The sequence below is a fragment of the Parasteatoda tepidariorum genome, chromosome 5 (genome assembly GCF_043381705.1).
Source record: "Parasteatoda tepidariorum isolate YZ-2023 chromosome 5, CAS_Ptep_4.0, whole genome shotgun sequence".
NCBI lineage: Eukaryota > Metazoa > Arthropoda > Arachnida > Araneae > Theridiidae > Parasteatoda > Parasteatoda tepidariorum.
Window position 1 is genome coordinate 52541512 of NC_092208.1, and position 20429 is coordinate 52561940.

Consider the following 20429-nt stretch of genomic DNA (forward strand, 5'->3'; position numbering starts at 1 on the left):
TCTCAAAGGTACCCAACATAGCCTCATCCGCACAAGATGTGGTCCAGGTTTCACAAGCATAATGTTAAAATTGATCTTAAAAGAGATTTGTATACTATTACTAAAATATAAAATCCAAAAAAAAAGTAATTTTAAAAATTTTTTTTCATCGATATTCAAAAAAATTTCTCAATTTATTTCGTAAATTAAAGAAATTCCAATGATAAAATTTCGTAAATTAAAGAAATTCAATAACTGTTTCTCTTAGATCTAAAAAATTGCAAATAAATGCAAATTTAAAAAAATTTTTGTTGTAAGTGAACGAAGATTTTACCATCTAAACAGAAAAAGATTGGTGTTTCATACTGTATTTCATAACCAAAAACTATAGAAATACTAAATAAAATATTGCACACTTATTTTGACCTAGACTAATACAAAATAATGAAAAAAGTATGTAATTTATATTTAATTAAAAATTCTGCGACAAAGGGTAAATAAAACGTATATAACTTTCCTTCTTGATTTTGTCGTACATTATTTAGACATCAATAAACATTAAACTCATAAAAGTTTTATTATTTTTAAAGAGGTATTACTCGCGTTAAATATCTCTTTCAGAGGTGATTTTATCTAACAAAAATCATTAAAAATAAAAAGAGAGAGAAAGCCAAAATGAAATACAATTTTACAAAAAGGAAAATTCCTACAAATAATCGTGTTTTTGTACCGTGAAAGATAAGCTTAAATTATACTTAACAATTTATTTATACATGTAATCAAATAATTTTAATACATCTCAATTTTGTTACACTCTAAAAAACTAAAGCAAAAGTTTAGATTTTGAAACAGTACTATTAAAAGACGATCAGTCAAAATTAACTTAAAGCTATTTTTTGCAAACACATATATTCATTCTATGTTCCTAACCAAAACATCAATATATACCCTATGAAAATCACTCAAGGGGAATTTTGCACGGAGCCGTCAAATTTCTATTCTCTGGGAATTTATGTTGTTGGGAAACATTAGAAACATTTTGTAGCCAATTATAGGAAATATTTTTGCAGAAAAAGTCGGCAAAAAAAAAAGAAAAAGATAAGATAGGAAAAAAAGAAAAAAAAGAAAACTTCGTACCAAAATTCACAAAATTAGCGTTTTGTGAAATATAAAGCAAATAGTAACAAACTAATAAAAATAATAAAGCAAATAGTAACCAACTATGAAATGAATAATCCCAAGAAACTTAAGTGGAAAGATGAATTATCGATGGAAAAACTTCATTTGCTTAAAAAAGATTACGATGAAAGAAGTTGACATGTTTCAGAGTGCTAAAAACAAAGTGCTCATTAGCGAAACCAATCAATACGTGAATGAAAAAAAAAAACACCATTCTTCACGGGATTCGATTATGGGTGGCTATTTTGAACGCTCGAAACATTTCAACTTTTCCATCTTAATCATTCAGGTTGTCGACTTTTTCCACCTTAATTTTTTGTACTAATGAAGTTTTTCCATTGACAAGTAAATACGTAACTAGTTCGCAAACGCTATGAATATCTGAGTTAATAAATCCACCGAAGTTTTGGGCAAATACTGTGAACTAACAGCTTTTGAATTAATTTTAGAGAACATAATTTCGTTAGAATTCGTCTACATTCATAATAGTTTTCATCTATAATTCATTCATAATAGTTTTCATCATAATAGTTGTCATCTGTTTAAATCAACTTTTACAATAGAAAAATGAATGAAAGTAATGTATTAGAACAGGGGTGGACAACCTGCGGCTTGCGAATCACATGCGGCTCTTTGAAGGATTATTTGTGGCTCTCGATAAATGTACCAGAGTTCCCTTTTCATTTTTGTGCTATTATATTTTAATATTTTTCTGAACCCATTTGAAATTAACATAATTCAAGGTGAGTGTTTTCCATTTCCAATATAATTATGACCCAAAAAGCATCTGAAGAATTAAAATTAATAGAGATGCAAGACGATCAAACTCTACAATTAAAATATATGTCGAGGTCGATTACTGAATTTTGGAAATTTGTACCAGAATCGAAGTATCCTGAATAAAAAAAAAGGCTGCTTGTTTAATTATTTCAATATTCGGAACAACGTACTTATGTGAATCATTTTATTCCAATTTAAAATTCGTAAAATCCAAAGACCAATCAGTATTAACTAACCAGCATCTCAAAGAATTACTGAGAAGTGCTGTCAACAATTATTCACCATATTTTAAAGAATTGTCAAGAGAAGTAAATGAAATGTGTTTAATTTTTAATATTTAAATTCAACACATATTTTGTACTTTTATTTATATGTTTTCAATAAATATAATTTCTGTAAAAAAAAATTTAATACCTTTTTTGCATACCTTTTAAATGCGTGTTTAATTGCGGCTCGCGAAAAATTTCAAATTTTGAAAAATGGCTTGACTATTAAAGAGCTTGTCCACCCCTGTACTAGAAGGAAAATACCAAAAGGTATGTCTAGTTCTTATCACACCTTACTATTCAGTGGGCAGAGTATAAGTTTAAAATCCCTTATTGAGATGGTGCACATAAAATTATTATTTGATACTGTAATAGATTTATTAGTGGACAGTGAGTAACCACTAATAAATCTGTTACAGTATCAAATAATAATTTTATGTGCAATTAATTTTCAATTTCTTTCGGTGCATGCTCTTTGCGAGTTCGTTAAAGAGTTAAAAAAAATGTTCTATATACTGCAGGGCTCGAAAAAACTCAGAAATTTTACCCGTCCCCGAGGACGGCTTGTCCAACAATGTACCCGTCCTCATTTGAAATTACCCGTCGCTTCTAAATAAATAAAAATATAATTTTATCTTATTTATTACAAACATTTATATAAATTGCACAATGAATTAGTAGTTACTAGGATTACATTATACAGTAATAAAAGAAATACTAGGTAACTAACAGTAAAACCTAGTATTTCTATTATGAAATAATTTATTTCTTTGATGAAATAATTTAAATAACAGAGTTTAAGTTATCTGTCAATTCATCCGATGGTACTGCGTATTTTAAATGAATCAAATATTACATTTGCCAGTTCCACAATCAAGCCAATGATTTACAGAGGTTTCTGCACAGAAATCTGAAAGAAGTTTTCCATTTAGGTAAATGTTCATAAATGCGTTTAACGCTTAGACCAGTAAGTAATGTGTTTTTTTGTAAGTTCATTGCTGAAAAGCCCCTTTCAACCGCGGCAGTACTCCCAGACAGAGAAAACATCAATTCCACCATGCACAGTATGTTACTGTATTTCAAGATTAGAGGGGCATTTTATAAAGGCCTGTTTAGACGATCCAATTTCTTGGACAGAGATTGATTGATATTGATGGAAACTTGTTTTGCTTTGAGCTTGGATCGTGTAAACAAACATCCAAGAACTTGGTCCAACTTCTTGGGCGATAGTAGAGCATGTTCTACTTTCCATCCAAGTTTTTTCTCCCTTAACCAATCAGCGTCTTAGGTTTTGTGACGTCAACAAGCTGGCAGCAAATTATGTCATTTTGTTGTGGGTTTTCATAGATTTTAGTCCAAATAAATTGATCTGTTGAGGTTTATTTGTGTTATTATGATTTTATTTGAATTTATTTAGTAATTTTAAACTTATGTAAGTATTATTTTATAATGTTGAATATGAACAATGCGCATGCGCAAGTTTTTCTTTCAACGAATCAGCGACATTCAAGAACTTGGATAGTGTCAACGAATCATCCAATTTCTTGGACAGAGAAATCCGTCCAATTTCTCGGATTCAAGAAATTGGACCGTGTAAACAGGCCTTTAGACTCCTTCAACTCTTAATATCAGGAAAGATAATTTTTCATCATGCATAAGTATAATTTTATCACAGTGCAGAAAGTGTAACATTCATACATAAAAATGGGGCAATAGAATATATATAGAACGCTTCGCTTTAAAATATTTGTCGTTTTCTTATTATTGTATATAAATTTTTTTAAGAACCTTTCAATTTTTTCATATTTGAACATCGTCATTCTATCGCTACACTTTTAATTTTTCTGATGAAATTTTGACAGTTAACGTAACAAAAAAAAATTATTACTAGCTACAACTCGCACAGGTAATCTTATTTTGACTAATAATAACATTTCACTGAGGGAATTTTAAAATTTGCATTTCATTGAATTGATTTCTAGTTGCCAAGCTTCCCGATAGACGTCGTCAAGACAGATTCCACTAGCTGCACATCTCGCCACGATGTCAACAGACGTGAATACTCGTCTGTACGCCTTGAATGTGGAACCATTGACTTATTTTGCTGGCACCCAGTTAAAATCCGATTTGCGTTTAAGAAATCTTTCACTCAGTGGAAATAAAAATGACTTAATATCGCGTATAGTGAATAGTAATACTAAAAGACCAGACGATGGAACTATAGACGAACTCTTAACTCTTCGCATACAATGACAATACACAACATTTCGAAGAAAATTGCTTGGATCACACAGAACTATTTTAATTTATTTTATAACCGTCGTTGAACAGCCGATCCAATTTCATGGGTTTACGACTACTTACGTTCAACTCCGTAGCCTTGTAATTTTGAACCAATCCAGAAGACAAGGAAACTCCTGGATCAGTACCCCCAGAGGTATTGATTTGTTGTGGGAACATGGAGGACTTTGAGACTCGACAGATTTAACGTGCATCAGTCACCATTTACTACACGGGGGTCTTCGGCGGCGAGGATCGAACCCACGACCTCTTGGATATGGACCCAGAGCCCTACCAACCAGGCTATCCCGGCCCTTAATTACATAATTTGTGACTTTAAAACAGGTTTTGCAAAGTGAAAATTTAGTGGTACCAGCGGAAACTAAGATTGTTGTTGTTATTGTTACTTTACGTCGCACTAGAGCTGCACAATGGGCTATTGGCGACGGTCTGGGAAACATCCCGGAGGATGATCCGAAGACATGCCATCACAATTTTGATCCTCTGCGGAAGGGATGGCACCCCCGCTTCGGTAGCCCGACGACCTGCGCGCGAAGTCGAGCACTTTACGGTAGCACAGTTTAACGATGACCAATACCGCACGCCCTCAGTCCCTACGCAGACTGATCCAAGTGGTCACCCACCCGCACACTGACCGTAGCCAGTGATGCTGGGAACCGTGTCTTAACGATCAGTCCACTGCGGGACGCGGAAACTAAGAAATAGATTTTGATTTATAGCACCACGCAAGAGAAATATATACACAGATTTCAGAATTGTTAATTAAGTCGTAATTTTAAATAAAATGGGTTTTAGTTGTATTTTTTTTTACATCGCCCTAGGGCTACACAATGGACCATGGACTATTGACGACGATCTGGGAAACATCCCTGAGATTGTTCCGAAGACATGCCGTCACCATTTTGATATTCTGTAGAGGGGAATAATTTGATAGCCTGAGAATCTACGAGCACTTTACATAAGAACTATTTAACGTGGATCTATACCGCGCTTTGTCGGTATAGGTTCACGTCGATATAGGTCCTTCGCAGACTGAACAAAGTGGCCACCCGCCCTCTCACGGACAGTAGCAAGTGATATTTGACTTGCTTCGGTGATCACTGGGAACCGTGTGATCACAATGGGACAAATGGACTGTGATTTGCTTATTCAGGGTGCGTAGCCAAATTAGTCAACAAAAAATAAGCACCTTTTAAGAACTCAAAAAATATTTTTTAGCACTTTAAAAAAATATCATAATCAGGCAGGGTTGGAAAGTTTTTGAAAATGAACGGTTTTACCCTGTTTTAACCGCCATGTCAAAAAAAGAAAAAACTTTTGGCATTGTTTTTGACAATTATCAAAAATCATGAAATTTTGAATCATGTAAAACGAATGGCGTTTTCATACGCTACGGACTGACAATACGCTGAAATAGATTAGGATTGAATTAATTGTGAAAACATTGAATAGAACAATGTGAATTGTGTTTTTTTGCACAATTCGAAGCGAAAATCAACATAGTAAAGGAAAAATCTCATCTGGAAAAAGAGAAAATTAAGCACTTCTTAAAACACCCAATAAATAAAGCACCTTTACGGGCTTTTAAAAAACGAAAATTGAAAATAAGCACCTTTAAGCACTTTTTAAAAACCCTACGCACCCTGTTGATTACTAGAGGTGAGGGGTCCAAATTTAACAAAAAAATGCTTACGTAATATTTTAACGGCTGATTTTAAGAGCAAATTAAAAAACTTTATGAGCTATAGTTATGAAACGGAATAATTTTGATCTTCCGTGAATAAAAAATATATCACCCTTTAATTTTTTTATTTCATTTTATTTTTATTTATTTTTCAGAACTCATTAGGCATTGTAAATTTTTTGAAGACCAGTAATAAATGAATAAAGATCAATAGGAGAAATATATCAGAAAAAAACTTAATGACATCGTGAACGAAGACCTGGTCTGAATAAACAGAAAAATGGTAAGCAACAACTTACGATGAAAACGGACTACAGGAGGGATATCCTGAGCTTGGTAATATTACTTCCCAACTTCCATACATAGTACACACACAAGAAAAGAAGAAATTGGGCCAAGGCCAAAAGCAGAAATTGATTGCATACCCAAAGACAAATAGCAATGGACACAGAGAAAAATAATCGATACAATCCGGTAGAAGATTTTATCAGAAGAGGCACAGAAGAAAAGAGAGCCTATTGAAATTTACTTCCAATAAAACAAATAAACAGGGCTCCTACGGGTCAGGGAATTTCTTTTTTACTCTAAAAAAGTAAGGAATAGCCAAAAAGTAAAAAAATTTGATGAGGACACGCTAAAGCCCATTATTTTGTATAAATGTAGTACTCAGTCAATGTTTTGTAGTTAAAATTGGGAAACCGTCATTCACGAGATTATTTTAAGAGTTACTCTTTACATAATAATATAATAAAATAAAATAATATAATAAAATAATATAATAAAATAGTTTTTAAAAATTTTACAAAACACGATCTCTTCTATGGATTTACACGAAAAAGTAAAAATTAAAATATTGAGTGTATCTTTTTTAACTTATAAGAATCGAGTTGATATAGTCTTAGTCAATTTCAATTTATCAGATATCATGTTCACTTTATATAAATTTTTTCATAAAATATGTTGCAAGAATTTCTTATTAACTTTAAAAAGAAAGCAGGTACGGAGGTTTTTTATTAATAATAACAATATAAAATAAGTCATCAACTTTTCCTTCTTTAAAAAAAAATTATAAGGAATTCTTGCAACTCATTTTAATATAAAAAATTTTATCAAATGAACTGATATATCTGAAGAATTAACTGAGTAACTCGATTTTCCTAAGTTGAAAGGTTACACCCAGTATTTTATATTTTAATTTTTCGAGCAAAACCAGAGAAAAGTTTTTGTTTTTTTAAGACTATTTTATTTTATACCATCTCATCAAGTACTTAAAAAATTTCTTTTTTTTTAAAAAAAAAATTTCTTTTTTTTTAAAAAAAAATTTCTTTTTTTTTTAATTATTTTCTCATTTTTATAAATTTGGTACTGACAGTGAAACTCGATATAAGAAAAGATGTCTTTAAATTGCATATAGTTAAGGAGTATAGCTCATATAAATCTGCTTATCTTCTCAATTATTAACAGAGTAGATAGATAGAATTAGGATAGAGGTTTTTTATCAATAAAAATATTATGCAAAAAATTGGTTAATTTAGATAGATTAAAATTGTTTTAAAATTTATTAAAATGTAACCACTTTAAAGTAAGATTTTTCCAATATGATTAAAATATGGTATCTCACGTCTATGGCGGAGCAGCAAGTTTTGCTAACCAACGTAAGACAACAAGGGAGCATCAAATATACATTTTTTTTTAAACTTTTTAACCAATATTCTTGAAAAAATCGCATCGATCTAATAAAAATTTAGACTGATTTTCAAGATTTTAAAAGCCCTTCGTTATTTTAAAATGAACAGAAAAAGAAAAATTTTCGAAGTTCAAATATCGATTGTATTTTAAAATTACAGAAGTAAAAAAATTTAAAACAAATAAAAAATTGCTATTAAATGAAAATTGATCAAAAAAATGGATTATTGACAAGACCACGATTTCATCGAAAATATTTTACTGAAGTATAAGGGGTGGTCACTAATGTTGCTTTGAGCGCAATACACCAACCCTTCTCAAGGGGTAATAAGATGTTAGAAGCGCAGTCCACTATGTTTTAGAAAGCCATTAGCGCAATCCACCATCACCAAACTTAAACCAATGAAACAATTTAAGATTTAATGCACCCACTCTGTTCCGAANTTTAAATCAAGTCTATTCAATAATACGTCATTTACGATAATTTCAAACAGAAACTGAAACCAAAAGGGGTAAAACTTCGACTTCCGCTTGAGAGAAAACAACTTCCGGTTTCAATATTTCGTGACAGAGCTTTGCAAAAAATGCTATAACTTAAGTTCTACTGTACATAGAGACAAAATTAAAACGGATTTAGAAAGATAAACGTTTGTTTTATATGAAATTATCAAAACCTAAAAATTGATATTTTGATTAAATTTCACGGAAAAAAGGTGATCAGATACCTTAATACCAGGGGTCTGTTTAGAAGAAATTTGGGTCCGTTAACGGACACTTCACAAAATTTCTTTTCATAAAAACGGACCCTTCACAAAATGATTTTTCATTTAATCGGACCCTTCACAAATTTGTTTATCCTCATTATTATTTTGTTAATCGCATAAACTCTTCCCAGGGCAGAAAACAAGAAAGATGGATGTAAACGAATTAAGTTTTGTCTTCGGCAGACGATTCTTCCATTATTCGTCCGAAATGAATATTCTGCGTTCAACAGTATAAGCTAAATACCAAATGTTGCATCTCTAAATTAGAAGCAGCAATTGCTGTTTATTTTTGAAAATTTATTTTTTTTTATCATAATTTTACAGTGCCGAGCATAATCTTGTATCTATTTACAATTTAAAAAGTCCTTGAAAAAGTTTTTTGCAATAACGGATCCTATTTGCACGCATTCATAAAAGCGGACCCTGGTTGAAAGAATGTGAGTAATTTTTTCACAATTTCACGAAAAACGGACCTTTCACAAAATGTCTGGACAGACCCCTGGTTTCAAATACGTACAGAACCCGTTATCCGGAAATCAGAAAACCGGAAAACCAAAAAACCGGAACGAAATTCGATAAATTTTCTCGCCATTTTTAAAAAAAAAAATTTTTTCCTCGTAAGATTTTACGATTTTTCTTTCTTTTTTTAAAGATCTTTTACCACCATCATTTTGGAAATGATCATTAGTGTATTACTTCATCGTTTTTTCTTATTTTTAGATTATTTCCAATTTTTTTTTTTTTTTTAATTGGGTTTAACAATAAGAAAAACGGCTTTTTGTAGCGATTCAGAAAACCGGAAAAATCAGTTATCCGGAATAGCGATGGTTCCGACCGTTCCGGATAATCGGTTCCCTACCGTATTATAATTTTTATCATTAAGTTGAAATAACAACAAAAACTAAACTTAACATACTAAAAAACCCTTTGGTTCAGTAGAATTGAACAAATAATTGAAATTGAATTTGAAAATTTCCGATAGCACAAATAAAAGTATTTTAAAAATTGGAAAAAAAATTAAATGATTTTTGAAATATTTTGATGAATTTTTTTCTATCTGTAATATCTTACTTATTTAGCAGGTATCCTTGCTTACTAGTACATCATGAATGTTGCGATTTTAATCATTAATTTAGCTTAAAAATTTTATTCCATCTTTATGAAAAATAATTTTTAAATATGGGCATTCATAAATCAAAAATAAATATTGTAATTTAATGCTATTGTTGCTCATTGTATTATTATTGAAATTAAATAACGTATCTATGAAACGTATCTTTTAATCAGTAACTACGAAGAAAAAAAAAAGATCGATGGCAAAATCACGAGAATCGAATCCTTCAACAAGGGGGTACTAAATGCATGTTTCGTTTCGAGATTAGGTTGTTGTAACAAATAATACCGTATTCAAAATATGGGACATTAGATACTATAGAAATAAACGCCCCCCCCCCTAAAAAAAACTATAGAATCATTGCTTAAAAAATTAAATATTTATATGCAGGATTCGAATTTCCCATATTGTCAGAAATATATCGGAATATTTAAAAACCACGTGAAAATCAATGTTAGTAACTGCTGAAAATACAATCAAAGCACTACAGGGATTTGCGACAGTATCGGCATAAAGTGAGCGTGTCAAAAAGTGATTATTTAAATGCGCAATTAAAATTTTAAGTGTAGAAATAACATTAACAAAGAAATAACCGGAATTTTGTTAAAGTATGCCTGTTTAGGCAGAGGGGGTGCGATTGTTCTTGTTTTCAAGTGGCGCCATCTATGGCCAAGAATTCGACTTCTGCCACACCATACGTCGCACCCGTGTATAGGGTGGACCCATTCATACATCCATTCTTTCATCCACAGATCGTAATTTTGACCTGAATCAGAGAACGATCCATCTCCAATCCAGTACNATCCAAAATAATAACATTATTCTTATTTGAATTTTCCGATGCTTTTCCCCTTTTTCATGGAATTGCCCATCTATGAAACGTATTTTTTAATCAGTAACTACGAAGATCGATGTCAAAATCACGAGAATCGAATCCTTCAACAAGGGGGTACTAAATCCATGTTTCGTTTCGAGATTAGGTTGTTGTAACAAATAATACCGTATTCAAAATATGGGACATTAGATACTATAGAAATAAACGCCCCCCCCCCTTAAAAAAACGATAGAATCATTGCTTAAAAAATTAAATATTTATATGCAGGATTCGAATTTCCTATATTGTCCGAATTTCCTATATTGTCCGAATTTCCTATACTAACAGTGATTTTCACGTGGTTTTTAAATATTCCGATATATTTCTATATCGGAATATTTAAAAACCACGTGAAAATCACTGTTAGTAATTGCTGAAAATACAATCGAAGCACTGCATGGATTTGCGACAGTATCGGCATAAAGCGAGCGTGTCAAAAAGTGATTATTTAAATGCGCAATTAAAATTTTAAGTGTAGAAATAACATTAACAAAGAAATAACCGGAATTTTGTTGACGTATGCCTGTTTAGGCAGAGGGGGTGCGATTGTTCTTGTTTTCCAGTGGCGCCATCTATGGCCAAGAATTCGACTTCTGCCACACCATACGTCGCACCTGTGTAGGGTGGACCCATTCATACATCCATTCTTTCATCCACAGATCGTAATTTTGACCTGAATCAGATAATGATCCATCTCCAATCCAGTACCCCCAAAGGTTTTGATTTGCTATGGGAACATGGAGGACTTTTGCGACTCGACAGATTTAAAGTGCATCAGTCACTTTACTACACGGGAACCGGAATTTTAAAAAACATAAAGTAGAATTCGGTAGCACTAGCAATAAAAAGTCGAAAAAACGATGAAATCGTCACATTAAAAGACGATCATTGATTTGAGTTTCGCGTATAATTAAAGTGAATAGAAAACATCGATATTTGTTTTTATAAAAAATTTGAAATTGCAATAACTATCGAAAGAACGATTGAAATACCGCATGGATTAACGAAAATAACTGCGCAAAACGAACGTGTCAAAGAATGATTTTTTGAATCCGCGATCCGAATTTCACGTGCCGTAATAATATCGGTAGATTTCAAAAATTCACGAGAATAACTGAGCAATGAAAGACATCAAGATTTCGAAAAAACAAAGCCGAAATGCGTAGCAATTATTGCCAAAAAAAAAAATAATAATCAAAACACTATTCACACTCGAATTTCCCAGATTGTCAGAAACATATAGGGACATTTAAAAACCACGTGACAATCAATATCAATAACTGCCGAAAATACAATCGAAAAACCACATAGATTTGCGGTAGTATCGACATTGAGTGCGTTAAAAAGTGATTATTTAAATAGGCAATAAAAAATGTTACGTGTAGAAATAAAAACTCAGAAATAACCGGAATTTTAAAAACCCCGTGGAATTCGATAGTACTTGTCTTGTAACTAAAGTGCATAAAAAGCATCGGAATTTTTTTTTTTTTAAATGTGAAAATTCGTAGCAATAACTGTCAAAGAGAACGATTGAAATACCGCATTGGATTAACGAGAATATAGGCGCATAACGAGCGTGTCAAAGAATTAATTTTTGAATCCGCGATCCGAATTTCGCGTGCCGTAATAATATCGGTATATTTCGATAATATGAATAACTGAGCAATAGAGACATCAAGCTTTCGAAAAAACAAAGCTGAAATTAGTAGCAATAACTGCCCAAAAAATAATAATCAAAACACTACATATATTACGATGGAATCGGCGTGAGCTGTTGTGAACGAAAATGTATAAACTCAAATGCGTAGTTTAAAATTTTCAAAAGCGTAATTTTTTTAAAAAAAATATTTAATCGATTTTATTTCAACCAAATTAAAAATAAAAAAAAGTAGAGCATCATTTTTCTACAAATCTGAAAGCAACAAAATTGCCGAGGATTCAAAGGATTCTTTTGAAAAGTGAAGTAAAAGTTTTGTTACATAATATTAGTTGCTATATAACAATTCAGGGGGGAACCTTTTGAAAATCTGGGTAGGAAAAAAAACGAAAATGTTTTACTTGATTATTCTTTATTTCTCATTATTCCCAAATAAGAATAGAAAAATCATGAACATTTCTTTCCCCTCACTTCTTCTTAAATAAGAATTGAAAATTCAGGAACATTTCTTTCCTCTCTGATGCGCGAAATAGACATATTTTAAAAGTAATTTTAGAGACTAAAAATTTCTGCAGAAAAGAAAACCAAAATTCTTTTCTTCCTAAAAGGAAATATTTCCTAATCCATCCTTTCAGCGAGAACTCTGTACAGTTTGCGGCAATGTCACCGTGGTTCTGAAACCGGGAACGAGTATATATATATAATGTTTCAAAATGAATGATATTTCAATGTTAAAAAATTTAATGAAATTAAAAAATAGGACCAAAATATCCCCATTTTAGTTTAAGATTTCTATTAAAGACTAAACTTGTTTCTCATCTACTGTCCTTTTTCAAAAAAATCCATGTTTAAAGAAAATTTTAAAAAATTGAACCCAAAATCAGGCTGAAAACCATAATTCAGAATATCAATTGAAAGATAAAATATCTCATCTTATTGCTCAGTTAATTACTGATTTTCTTATGGCAGCTGGACTAGAAAGAATGTTTTGTCATTTTGGATAAGTTCAGTTCAAACTGTGAATTTATTTATGGACTAAAAAGCAGCAGAAAATCTTTTAATGTTTAAATATTTCACTAAAAAGAAAAGAAACAAGTAGTGACTTTTTGATATTTTTAGTTTAGTAAGATCATCATGACACTTAGTCATGATGATCTTAATGAATTAGTCATGAAGTTTATATTTTAATGAGAACCAAAGAATGTGTTTTATTTAAAATTTGCTAATAAATTTAGGTAAAAATTTTGGTAGTTACAAAAAAAAGATTAAATTATGCAGTGAACATATAATGAAATTATTTATTAATGGGATGAGAATGTATATTGTAGATAATAGTTGGTTATATCTATTCGCACCAAGTTATTATTTTAAAAAGCATTTCTGCATTGTACATTAAAATCTTTAATTATACACCTGGAATGAATAACAAATTCTTAATAACAAGGAAAACAAAAGTTTAAATTTAAAATATTTTTTCCTTCATTTCTGAATCAAAAAGTATAATAAAGATAAAAATTAATAATTTTTTGTGCATTTTAAGACAGGTAAAAAAACTCATACATTAAAAAATAGAAATGGGCATAGCACATGCTACAAAGGAAGAGAGCCTTTCATTTCATGAATGTATACAATGCTTCTACAAATTTCATTCATTAACTTTAAAACAAATTATGTGTTTATTTATAATTTAAAACATAAAACATATTATGCTCTACATTATATCACTAAAAATCATTTCAGTAACTTCATCATTATATATTTAAAAGGCAGAAATATGACTAAAACAGTTTTTCTTATAACCAGTTATTTCTTCGATTTTTCCCTGCGATAATAATCAAGTAGTATACTTTTTCAGTTTATACTTTGTTTTTTTTATATTTATTATATATAAATATGCATGAAGAATATATTTTAAAAAAACACAGTTAACTCTGGACGAAATTGGGTTGTTTCATGAATAAATAAAATTATTTATTTTTTCATGATAAAACTCAAAAAATTCCAAGCAGCTTGGGTTTTCCTGAAAATCCTGGTTTTTTAATACCATGATTAAAATACACATTACTACGATAAACATGACACATTTCAGGCCTAAATATACGATTTCTTGTTATTGCTTTTTCAAATATCTGACCACAGAATAAAAAATAAAAAAATGTAATGTTCTAAATGCTTTTAACATGGGTTTGAAATTTATAAATTTACTAAAATCTTAGGGGATATATCCATATTATGATCCGTCACCCAAACTACAATCGCCAAGGTGCCAAATATATTTTAAACTTGCATTTTTCAAAATAAAGCGTAGAGGTTTGTCTGAAGGTGGCTACGAATTAAACCCCTCGAGTTGGCACTGCCCTTCTTTTTTTTAATTAGTAGCATGCAGCTGCCCAGAATTAGTCATTCATTCTACCACAGATCACAATAGAGAAATCTTTTCAAATTTTAATTTGTTAATTAATTTCTTAAATAGAATTACTAGTATATAAGTAAATTAAATTGACCTAGAAACTATAGAAAATTAAGTTTAATAACATTATCGCTTTCAAAGAAAAATTACCCCATAAAAATATATTAATAATTTGTATTTAACTTCATAATATTTTAAATTATAAAATTATTAAAACATTATAAACTTAAATTATGTATCATAAAATTTGTATAAAATTATAACGAGTTTGTTTGCATCGTTATTAATAGGTTTTATAAAATTTTTGAATTTAATGAGAGCTGATTTTTTTTTTTCTTCATTAATCCTAACATTGGTGAAAAAAGCTTAGTAATATGATTTAAAATAATCCAAAGACCGTAAATAAAATATTACAAAAATATTTTTATTAAAATATAAACAAAAAGATTTCTAAAAAGGATTAAACGAAATAAAAAAATTTTTTAAATAATTGCACAAATTTATGCTTGAGAACAAAAACCGATGAATAATAATAATATCGTTAAACATTTTAATATAACTTTCAATACAATTTCTAGATTCTCTACTATCGCAGGAGCTCAAATGCATTGATTCTTAAAATGATGCAGCTTAAAATGTTGCAGTAACTCAGAGGAATGCTCCCATAAAACTTTTTAACCATTGTTAAATACAGACATTAAATTACTCAAAAATGAGAGTTTTTCCTATTTCACTTAATATATTTTTTGATTTTAATTCAAGTTTGCTACAATCTGTTCAATTCTAAAATAGCCGGAAGATATAATATTACAGCATATTTTTAAATTTAAAAACAGTTAACTTACCGCTTTCAACGCTGCAAGTCTATCCTTAGTCATGTTGCTATATTTTATGAGTTTATATTATCACCGAGAAATTTAATAGATGTTTTTAAGCGTCTAATCACCATAAAAATTAAAAAAATTTCACTAAACACATTATTGAAACCAACACAGCACAATTTTTCATCGATTTTCTGTCAGCACAACCGACCGACAAGAACACAAATTTTTAAATACTGCATTCTAACTACGGAACTCAGTTTAACGCATGCGCATTGCTTCAGTGTTGTATTGAAAATTCCCTGTTTATTCCCTACACATCTATCATTGCATAATAACAGTTGGGCGATCGTTTCTGCCCTTTTACATTATTAGAAAGAAAAATTTGAGCTGATTTTGAATTTTTGGAATTTTTCGGTACAAACAGCGGAACTGCCTAGGCAGCCGAGACTCTGTTCGCCAACCCTACAAATTTGTGGTAAGGCGACATCTGAAATTGGCGAGCGCGAAAGTTATTTTCACGCCAAGTTTTGTCAGACTGGCAGCAGCTAAAATTTGCCAGGGATATGAAAAGCGTGTGATGTACTGTATCTGTTGTGTTCAATGACAGTCTATATTTTAGTCATAAATCTTTTGTTTGTATTTATTATAAATAACTTTTCATATGCTCCGCATGTAAGTTAGGGCCATGGAAGACTAGTTTTTTTTTCCTCATATTTTCTTTTCGATATCACTTGCACTGTTATATCTGAGTCTATTGTTATTGCTCGCGAAAAGTCGTTAATCATATGTTTAAAATTACTTCTCAATAAGTGATGACACTATTTATATTTATTAGTATTTACTTCAATATTTTGCATCCCAAAATAAAAAATTACGTTTTAGTAATTTAAACATTAATATTGCTTTAATTTATTTTGAAATTTATTTATATGCTCACAATTGTAAGGGTTGCACATATAGATTTCAAGATGAGTTTTCTTTTAAAATAAAAATTTTTCATTTATTGATATGTTCAGTGAAATGCTTGTTATCTCAAATAAATATAACATGGTGCAAATTTCCAGGATTATTATTTTTTTTTTTTTGCATTAAATATATTGTTTCAATTAACTATATTGTTTCAGTTTGTCTTTTATTTTTTTTTTTTGTTATGTATCTATTTATATAGGATAATCTACTCAGTTGTGCTTGTAGGAAATGCCATGAGGAAAAGATCACTGACTTAGTATGACTCCAACTGGGATGTTGTTTAAGTTTTGCGTATATATTCGGAAAAAAGTAATTGCTTTGCTTGTTTTTTCTTTTTTTGAACAATAAATAATTTGTCGACAATGAATGTTGAACATACTCTTCTGTTTGATTTTAAAATGTCAGAATTTTAATATTTGAGGAATAGATTTTTTGTTTAAATTTATTTTAGTATTATGTTCATTTGAATGTTTCATATCCCTGTTTCAATACACAGTTGAGGAGAGTTTTTTTTTATTATTAATTGTTTCAATTTGTAATTTTTAATTATGTATGTATTTACGAATAGAATAAACAACTCAGTCACGAAGACAATAAATATTAAGAATTCCGAGTTATTTTTTCTTATGCAATTTTCGGAAGCTATAAAAAAATTGCGCATATTTTTTCCTTCCACTTTTGAGTAAGACTGAAACCAAGGAAAAAAGTTGAAATTATTTAAATTAGAGGGCTAGATGTTAATGCTTATTTTAACCGATATTGTGAGCCTAGCTATTTTGAGTCTGCCTCTATAAGCTCATTTCCTTCCGCATTCTCACCTAGATTAGAGTATCCAAGAACCCGGTAAAAAAAATTGATTTATTACCCGAAAAGTTTCAGGAGTTCGATGGAGTAATAACTCCAGTTTTTACCAGGAAAAAATCGGTTTTAATAAATCAAATTTTGAAATATTTTACAAGATACTGTTAAGTATCTTTATTGCTCATATATGTATAAAAACATATGCTTTTATTTTCACATATTTCTTTGAAAAAAAAACTCGATTTGAAAAGATTTTTTTTTAAACTGTAAGACTCTGATATGCAGGCATCTGCTAATAATTAACTGCATAGTTAATTTTGCATCTGATTTACTTATATTTTAACAACATTTATTTACGTAACTTCTCTTAAACTTAGGACATTTCTTAAGTATGCTAATAAGGCGGCGGTATACCGATGAAATATGTTTTAACTGCAAGAGTACAATTTTTAATTATCCAATGACTATAAACATAATTTCAGCGCAATAGACATTATATAAATACATGCTCATAAATTACTCCATAATTAAATGAAAATTGTAATTTATTTTCAGCGTTGAATAAAAGATCCACGTAGTAGATTTGCTGTCTTTAACATTATGATCCTATATTCGCATGCAAGTAATTTTGAATCGAACCCAGAAGATATAGTGACTATTGGATCAAGAATTATTACAAACTCACCCCCGTAAAAAAAAAAAAAAAAAAAAAAAAAAACACCTTTCATTGTAGAACTAATCAGTATTTTTGTTACTGGGAGAAAAAACACACATAAAACCTCCCACGGTTATCTCGACGTTAAGAAAACTCTAACCTATTAAAAAAACAGAAATTATACAGCCAATAGTGGGACTAGTCAGAAATTCAAACTGTCAATGAATGAGAAATACGCTTTCTAGAGAAAATTTAATAATACCGATTGCTGATTTCATTCTAACATGCTTTTGACCAATAAAAGCACAACAATCAGACTATACTGAAAATTAACAAAATGACCCATGTTGAGTTAAGTAAAAATGAAAACGTTTTTGAAAAAAAGTTTTACTTTTTTAAATAAAAGCTACCTTTTGCTTGTAAAATTTATTTATAAAATCTAATTTAACGAGCGCTTTTATTTACTTGGAAATTAATTTAGTAACAATATCAAACAATTAATATTTGTTAGGGAATATTTGTTTGTCTGTAATTTTTCTTTCTCTATTATGCGTCTATAAAATGTTGTGCCTAGAAACTTAAATAATACAAATATATTATTACTTTAATCATTTAATGAAAATTAATTTTAGCTTGTTATTATTGTTTTGAAATGCATTAGAAAAAACATGTACATAATTTATTAAGCTATTACTTTTAATACAAAATATGCAATTATTTTTAAGCAAAATAATTTCTCATGGTACTCTTAATAAGTGTTGCAGATTTATTAAATATCCCCCTTCTTAAAATGCCGTTATTAATTCAAATTTTTTTCCTTTTGTAAAAGAATCTTTATTATTATTTTTTTTTTTTATTTATTATTTTCCTGGAAAAAAAGCTTTTTTCTTTATATTATTTAGTTAAAACTTCATTTAAGATAGTAATAACGTCTGGACATTTTTCAGACATTAAAACTGCAGTGATACTTTTCATACATTTTTTCTTTTTTTTCTCTTATTAAAAAATAAGATTTAGCAATTCAAAAAGATTACGGCTTCTCACTCTTAATAAGTTATTGCTTCGATTATAATTTATTTACTTTCCAGTGTCTATTAAAATACAATTTGTTTTTATAGAATTAATCAGTAAAAATTTCACACAATAGTAAAATGTACCGTCCATAAACGCAGTAGCGTACAAAGGGGGATGAAGTGGGAAACGACAGCAAGCAACCCTATATCTCCTCTAAAATCCAACCAAACGGAGCAGCCAATCGATGACCAAGGGCATTAAAAGTTTGAAAACCATTATTTTTTTGTGAAACCAAATTTTCTGACAAGTGAATAGTTTTTTTTCGCAGGAAATAAAGTGATTTTCAAATAAACTTAGTTGTGAAATTTTAAGCTATTAAAATTTAATTATTATTTGCAATTAAGGAAAAATTTAAATATTCTATTAGAAATAATCTATTATTTGAATATAGATTTATATATATAATTTTTTTTTCTTTACTTAAAATAGTTTTTGCCTGCATTTAAATAAAAAAATGGATTTTTATTCATTTATTTCTTTTACCCTTTTAGCGTGTTACATTTCTCTTCTCGGGAGAGCATGAACCGAGGAGAATCATCAACAAACCTAACAATCGTTTGCCCCCCGGCATCCTAAGGCCTCTGCACTCGCCATTGCTTATGTAAATACTTAATTTTATGAATAACTTTCATATTATTGGTTTAATTTTAATATGAGTATTGTCTCAAACCAGTGTTACGTGGCACCGGATACTTGGTGAAATTGACCGACTCCGGTAACTGCAATTCATCATCCGGATCCGGGTAATTACCGTGGGTAATGATAATTTGGACGAATAGCCAGTGCATCCCTATTTTATGCATATTATAAAATTAATTTTTATGATGAAATTTTAAATAAAAATACAACATTTTTGTAATACGCTTGAAGTCATCAATGGTGAAGTCTTCTGGGAAGAAGAGTAAATTTCAATAGCGAATGCAATATATGGGTAAAAAAATACATAGCTGTTGCGCAAAAGAGGGTATTTCTCGATAAGTTAACGCAACTAATGGAAAGAAAAGCAAGGAAAATGTTTGGAAGGAAAATTCTAAAAATTATTAGTTTCTTTCACCATCCATATGTTTCTCTTTTCTTTCATTTTTTTTTTGACAAGTTTAAAATTGTACTACATTGCTCAACTAATATATGCGCTCTGACTCGAGCCGGTGTCCTTGGTGAGGCCCAGCCCTACCATTAGCACGGTACAACACTGCTATAGTACTTTGGGAAGCTTGTTTCACTAATTGTATCTACATAGTGAACTATCATTCGTTGAACGACAACTATTAATAATGATAAATTACCTTGGTGTCGAAACAACATCAGTGGCCGTTCTATATATATTTAGTTGTAAAATCTTTCCTAATTAGCCTAGAACCACAAAACTTTTTCTGTGTAATCACCTACGAAAATGATTCAGAGCCACACAA

At 30.0% G+C, this 20429-nt stretch overlaps 1 protein-coding gene across 2 annotated transcripts in view; it reads right to left on the reverse strand.

Annotated features, from left to right (window-relative positions):
* Positions 1–15871, reverse strand: part of LOC107449134 (syntaxin-1A) — a 109370-nt gene extending 93499 nt beyond the window's left edge. The window contains exon 1 of one of the 2 annotated variants that reach the window (XM_043055272.2): positions 15540–15871. In XM_043055272.2, the coding sequence (XP_042911206.1) occupies positions 15540–15572 (33 nt within the window). In that variant the 5' untranslated portion in view covers positions 15573–15871. The remainder of the gene's footprint in view (positions 1–15539) is intronic. The other variant, XM_016064576.3, reaches the window with a different exon arrangement.
* Positions 15872–20429: the final 4558 nt, after the last annotated feature.